At 28.8% G+C, this 7,579-nt stretch overlaps 1 protein-coding gene across 2 annotated transcripts; it reads right to left on the bottom strand.

Annotated features, from left to right (window-relative positions):
• LOC104710868 (calmodulin-7) lies at positions 732–6,458 on the bottom strand (the record flags this gene model as incomplete). 2 transcript variants are annotated; one of them, XM_019229405.1, is given in 3 exon segments in its annotated part: positions 732–930; positions 5,295–5,664; positions 6,290–6,458. In XM_019229405.1, coding segments are annotated over 3 exon segments (645 nt in total).

Raw genomic sequence — 7,579 nt, 5'->3', positions numbered from 1 at the left:
GTTCTTCTATGGTTATTGACACTCCACACTCGTACGCTCTATTTATGCAAGTTAACCAAAACAATAAGAAAAAGTTGCAATGTACCATATGATATTTTAATTGTATGTCTTGAAAAATGTTTGGAGTGTGATCTGGTAAACCACCTTTTAAGTCATTAAAAACCCAATGCTTAAAATGTTTGGAGGTGCCTTTTTAAATCACTAATTCAATAACACTAGATATTTTATAAGAGTTTTTTCTTAATTATGATTGGATAAAAGTTATAAAAAAAAATTGGCATTTCAATACATATCATTTCAAAAGCTTGATTGAAGACACTCCCATAGATAAGTTATATAACTCTGCAGCAGAAAAATGCACTCATATTCATGCATATATCACCTTCAATTCCTCTACCTAGTATGCATTTGTTCCTCTAGTACTATGATTTTTCTTAACTCTAGGGATTTTCACAAACGTGCTAACATCGCATTTTATTAGGCTTTTAATAAGAGTTATGCAATATTGGTGTTTTTAGGCTTAATTATATTTTGCTCGATGGGACTAGAATAAATGGTTTGAATCAAAGTACATGATCATTAGTCTCTACAAGCAGCTCACACGGTAACCCACCGACCAATATTTTCTTTATACATATTAATATATTATGTAGCCTATATATAAGGTTCATTTTCTGGATGATACAAGCTGTCTACTATTAGCTTTCACTCATCTTCCTCTTTACAGTGAGCTATAGAATTGAGCAATAATGAGAGCGGTGGCAGAGGAGATTCAAGCGGTTAGGAATGCGACGTGACTCTGGCTTTGCGGGTTTTAACTGGATCGGTTCATTCTCATTCCTTTTTGCATTTTTGGTCTGCTTCTTTTTCTTTTTCTTTTTCTTCTTCTTCAATTTCTTTATCATTTTACTTGCGCATTCCCAAACATGACTAAGAACAAGAAAGAATAAAGAAAGAGTAGTTGACTAGTTGGTCTCTTCTTTCTTTGGGGTTTAGAAATGAAGCAGATACTAATTAGAGTGAATTGGACAACGCCAATATGTTTTTGTTTCTTTAGTTCTTCACCAAAAATAGAAGAGCAATAATTCAATGTATGAAAAACTTTTGACTACAAGTGATTTCAGAAAAAGAGTCTTCTAATTAAAAAAAATTTTATGCGGTTGAAAGTTAAATTAGAAAATTTGATTGTATGAAGTAATTTTCTATGAAAGCAAACTGAGGGTGCTATTAGTATAGTTGATACCGGAGCTGCGAGTCTACGACTAGCTCAGAGTAGTTAGGTATGTGAAAATTTTAAAATCTCCCTAACTAATGAAAAACTTATATTTATTAAAATCTGATGTTTGCATAAAATATGAGAAAAAACTAGTTAAAAATGGTTAAAGCATACAAACATAAAAACCTACAGAATATTCAAATATTTTAGTTTCAAAATAGACAATATAAAAAAAATAAAGAAAGTTTTCTATCTATAACCAAAATAAATATCAAACTTAAAAATTTAAAATTAAAACTAAAACAAACAAAAAATCATATAAAACAAACTTTTTATTCTATAGGTGTATTATATATAAGTCCAAGTATCAAATTAAAAGAGCTAATGGGGGAAAAATGTCTATACGTGGTTAAATTAGATTTCTTTCAAAAATAGTTATGGGGAAAGCCACACAAGATTTGGAAAAATGTTTGTTAGCTACTTGAAGTATACGCCAACACATAGCCACACATACAAACAATATAAATGTCTTATTAACTACATCAACTATTGTCATCACATAAGTACATCCATAAACAAACATATGTTATGTGTACAACACTATAAACATTCAACTCCGGTGGTTGGTTGGCCGGAATCCAGCATTGATCAGTGTTGACCGACATTGACCATTGTTAACCGGTGTTGACCAGAATTTTTTTTTTTCTTTTTCCTAAAAATAATATTTTTTTGTTTTCATGTATTTTTGATAAATAAATAAAAAAATAAATTATTTGTATAATTTACAAAAATAAAACNTCTATCTATAACCAAAATAAATATCAAACTTAAAAATTTAAAATTAAAACTAAAACAAACAAAAAATCATATAAAACAAACTTTTTATTCTATAGGTGTATTATATATAAGTCCAAGTATCAAATTAAAAGAGCTAATGGGGGAAAAATGTCTATACGTGGTTAAATTAGATTTCTTTCAAAAATAGTTATGGGGAAAGCCACACAAGATTTGGAAAAATGTTTGTTAGCTACTTGAAGTATACGCCAACACATAGCCACACATACAAACAATATAAATGTCTTATTAACTACATCAACTATTGTCATCACATAAGTACATCCATAAACAAACATATGTTATGTGTACAACACTATAAACATTCAACTCCGGTGGTTGGTTGGCCGGAATCCAGCATTGATCAGTGTTGACCGACATTGACCATTGTTAACCGGTGTTGACCAGAATTTTTTTTTTTCTTTTTCCTAAAAATAATATTTTTTTGTTTTCATGTATTTTTGATAAATAAATAAAAAGATAAATTATTTGTATAATTTACAAAAATAAAACATAACAACAAAAATTTATACAACAAAAAATACAAGACAATTATATACCAAAAAATATTAAAATTATCTGACAAACAAAATTTATTGTATATCTAGTAACTAATTTTGTTAATACAGAAAATATACAACCAAAATTTTATGTATAGTAGATTTTTTCATATAACTATAGCAAATATATACCAAAATTTTGTTTTCATGTATTTTTGATAAATAAATAAAAAGATAAATTATTTGTATAATTTACAAAAATAAAATATAACAACAAAAATTTATACAACAAAAAATACAAGACAATTATATACCAAAAAATATTAAAATTATCTGACAAACAAAATTTATTGTATATCTAGTAACTAATTTTGTTAATACAGAAAATATACAACCAAAATTTTATGTATAGTAGATTTTTTCATAAAACTATAACAAATATATACCTTTTCTTTTCAAAAATAATTTTTTATTTTGTATTTTCGAAGGTGGGAATTTTAAATATATATATATATATATATATTTACTTATTTATAAGATTATGTCACTTGAAATATATCCAAGACATTGCCAACTATTTCTTTATTTTTAATAAGAAGAAGAAAGGAAGAAAATAATGAAAAATGTTATAGTTTTATGAAAAAATCTACTACACATAAAATTTTGTTGTATAACTTTTTGTTGTTATATTTTGTTTTTGTAAATTATACAAATCATTTATTTTTTTAATTTATTTATCAAAAATACATAAAAAATTTCTTATTTTTAGGAAAAAAGAAAAAAAAATATATATATATATATTTTTAATATTTTTTCTGGTCAACACTGGTTAACGCCGGTTAAAACTGGTTAATGTCGGTCAACACTGGTCAACGCCGGATTCCGGCGAATCAACCATAAGAACTGAATGTTTATGGTGTTGTACACATAACCTATGTTTGTTTATGGATGTTCTTATGTGATGACAATCCTACTATATTAATTGAGAAGTACAAATATGAAACTAACCTTAAAATGTGTAAAAATTGCATTCAATTGCCATTAGAAAAAATTAATTAAACTTAATTAACTAATTTAAATAAATATAATTAAATTAAAAATAAAAACCACTCACATATCAAATATTAAAAAATCTAAAAGAATCTAAAAAAATATTTTCTCTCTCTAATAGATTATGGACGAAATTACTAATTATTTTTTAAAAATATATATATAAACCAATCAAAATTTTAAAAACTAAGATTTTATATCCAACTATACAATACAATTATTTTTAATAACTAAATTCAAAGATTTTGTTAAGATTTCAAATTATGATTCTCCTATCATCTTTATTTTATTTTATTTACAAATTGTTTAGAACTTTCATATAATACTTATAATTAATAAAATACATATTTTTTTCTGCATATGTTGGGATTTGAATTTTTTAAAACGAAGATATATTAGTCAATGTATGAAAATATGTGTTTTAATTTCCACATTGGTGGGTTGGTAAAACTAAATTTATATAGATGATAAATTAATAATTTTTATTTACACACAATTATAATATTAAAATTACTATTTTATATTTCATAAAATATGATGCAAATACAACAAATAAACAATATAAAATTGTAATAATACGTCAAAAATAAAATACTATAATATTCTAAAATAATTAGTATTCAAATAGACTAATAGATTTACATAATGATTAAAAATAAATATTATCTCAAACAAAATAATTAAAAAAATAAAATCAAACAATAATTTTTATTATTATATTATAATTTTTTTAAAAATGTTGATCCGTGCTTTAAGCACGGGATATATCCTAGTAGTTAACGTAGTTAAGAAAACATTTATATTGTTTATATGTGTTGGTGACAAACATTTTTCCATTTTTTTTTTAGGTAGTGAAAAGCCACACAAGATTAATTTGACAATAGAAATACTCTCCATCGAGCGTCATTAAGAATTTGACTTTAAAAATAAAATAAAAAAGCCCACAACCTGCTTGTTTATAAAATTGAAAATGGTTGACCGCAAAAACAAAAACCAAAGAAAAAAGAAAGACGATGTCAAAACAGAGAATGTGTTTTTCTATGGAAAAATATTACTTGAATTGGTTTTGGTGAAAATTTTTTGGTTTTTTCTTAGTTTTGTCCTTTGATGGTGAGATACTGAGTTTCTATTAGAGGCATCAGGCACGGAAGGAAGGTCCCAACTTGGATAACAAAAGTAACATCAAGAGAGAAAAATTTGGAACTTCGTTTTTGCCACTTGATCTTACCTCAAGATCATCCAAGAACTAATACTACTACTATGTACTTACAAAGACACTGAATATTCAAAAAAAAAAAAAAAATGCAGTTTATTCTAAACCGTTACAGTTGAGGTTGGAAAATGGGATATAATTAGGGGTCAATGAACTGCAATATTTTAGAGAGCACGAAAGATAAACAGAAAAAGAGAATATAGTATCCAATGGTGAAGAGAACTAATAAAGCAGATTATGAGTTCAAACTTCACGGACATAACAAAACCAAAGACGAGTAAGAAAGCAATCAAGTAAAGAAGAAGAAACGTTACTAAAAATAAAAAATGACGACCAACAAAACGAACAAGGAAGCAAATCTTATCTCTCTGTTTCATTTGTTCAATAAATTGCTTTTCTCAGTTTAAAGATGTGAAGACGAGAAAAAAAAAGAAAAAAAAAACAGAGTTGGGGATTTGTGAGGGATAAAGAAGGATCTCACTTTGCCATCATGACTTTGACGAACTCTTCGTAGTTAATCTGACCATCACCATCGACATCAGCCTCTCGGATCATCTCATCGACTTCCTCATCCGTCAGCTTCTCCCCAAGATTTGTCATGACATGGCGGAGTTCAGCCGCGGAGATGAAACCGTTCTGGTCCTTGTCAAAAACCCTGAAGGCTTCCTTAAGCTCCTCCTCTGAATCAGTGTCTTTCATCTTGCGTGCCATAAGGTTCAAGAACTCAGGGAAATCTATCGTCCCGTTACCATCTGCATCCACTTCGTTGATCATGTCCTGGAGCTCAGCTTCTGTTGGATTCTGCCCAAGTGATCTCATCACGGTCCCAAGTTCCTTGGTTGTGATACAACCTGCAACCAAAAAATCAATATTGGAGCCAACTTCAGATTTCAGAATGCAATGAGTTCCCAAGTATCAGTTTGTAAGTTTTAATATCCCCAATAAAGTTCTAATAAGCACCATGCTAAAGACTAATAATGCAGGAGAAACAGATGCCCCAAGAACTTTGCAAGTTTTCAACTAAATGTTATGCAGAACAACAGAGATGGTACTATGAAACTTCTTCCTCTCTTATGAGTATTTGGCAAAAATTACATTAAAACCGATTTTGAGTAGAGACACCTACCTACAGATCAATCAATCCACACTAAAACTTGTGAGTAACCTCATCGTACAAATTCAAATTAGCAATGATTAATCACAGGATTGGTTCAGAATCAGAGCAAATTCACAGGGGGAAACAACATGAACAATGATCGATTTGAAATTTAACAGCCAAAGCAACCCTTAAAAACGCAAGCAAGCAAATACTGAAGCTTATCAAAAAAACAAAAACGAGATCTTCCTCTAAATTTACATTTGAACAAATAGAAATGTACATGAGACAGATTTTAACAAATGCTAGGAACCACGAATACGACGAAGAAAAAAAAGAAACGAAACGAAACGAAGAGATCTGAGAGAAGAAGAAGAGACCATCTCCGTCCTTGTCGAATAGGCTGAAAGCTTCCTTGAACTCTGAGATCTGGTCATCGGTAAGCTGATCCGCCATTTTTTTTTGTTCTTTGGATTTTCTCGAGAAATTTATTTCGCTGCGAGTTTCTGGAGAAAAGTGGAAGCGCGTGAGAGAGAGAGAGAGAGAGAGTGAGAGAGTGAAATGTTTTTCTTTATAAAATGAGAGAGGATCCCACACAGACACAGCTACAGATTGATATATTTTTAAATTGACGATTTTACCCTCCCAAACGTATTTCCTTTTTTTAATTTCTTGTTTTCGTTTGACCCAAAAAAGAAACAATTTTCTAGTTTTCTGAGAAATTTGTTTTTAAGGTTTTGCAACTAATTATTATTTACTAATTTAGGTCAATAAACTAGTAACAACTTATATATATATATATATATATATATCATGAGTTTACTAAATTTGATAATCGTAATGTAGATCAATTTATCATCGTTAATTTGATTTTATTACTATAATATCTTTGTATTACATATTTATATATTCATAAAGAAATTTTGAAATTTTATTCTCTAACCATTCCTCTAGACGATTTTGATAAAATTTGTTCTCTATTTTTTATGTTTTTTTTATCACATTTTAAATTATAAAAAAAAAACGGATCAAAGATATTAGCATAGGACTGAAAAACAAACAAGAAAAATGAAGTTATGGCAAAATGTCATCACGATCCCACTTCTCTTGGTCGCATTAGAACTGGTGTTTTCAGATACATATCTTAATTATGTGATTATTTATTTCCACCATATTGGTCATTGCCAAAATACAAATTGAGCATTACATTACATTACATAATACCCTTTCTTCATTTTTAGTTTTATAGTGCTATATTTTTAATTTATTTTTATTTTTCTGTTAATTCAAAAATTCACCATGTTTATAATCTACAAGGCTCAATGAATTAATGATGAACACGTGTGCTAATAATTCTAACGGTAAAAAAAACTTTAAATTAGCTAGATATAATTATTATTGGGTGAATTAGATCAGTAGCCAAAAAAAAAAAAAAATCATAGCAGAATATAACACCATATTTAAAAAAATTAGGGAATCAGGATAGGAATATAGCAAAATTACCACTTTAGTATTTTGTGTAGTGGAGGCAGTGGTGGCCGGCAGCCGGAGGAGGTGGCCGGAGGTCGGCGATCGAAGGAGGTGACCAAAGGTCGGCAGCGGAGGTCGGCGGCGGAGGTCGGCGGCGGAGGAGGCGGTCAGAGGTCGGCGGCAGAGGAGTTGGTTGGAGG

This window comes from Camelina sativa, chromosome 9 (assembly GCF_000633955.1).
Source record: "Camelina sativa cultivar DH55 chromosome 9, Cs, whole genome shotgun sequence".
Lineage (NCBI taxonomy): Eukaryota > Viridiplantae > Streptophyta > Magnoliopsida > Brassicales > Brassicaceae > Camelina > Camelina sativa.
Note: the sequence above shows the minus strand (reverse complement) of the source record. Positions and strands in the feature narration are given on the sequence as shown.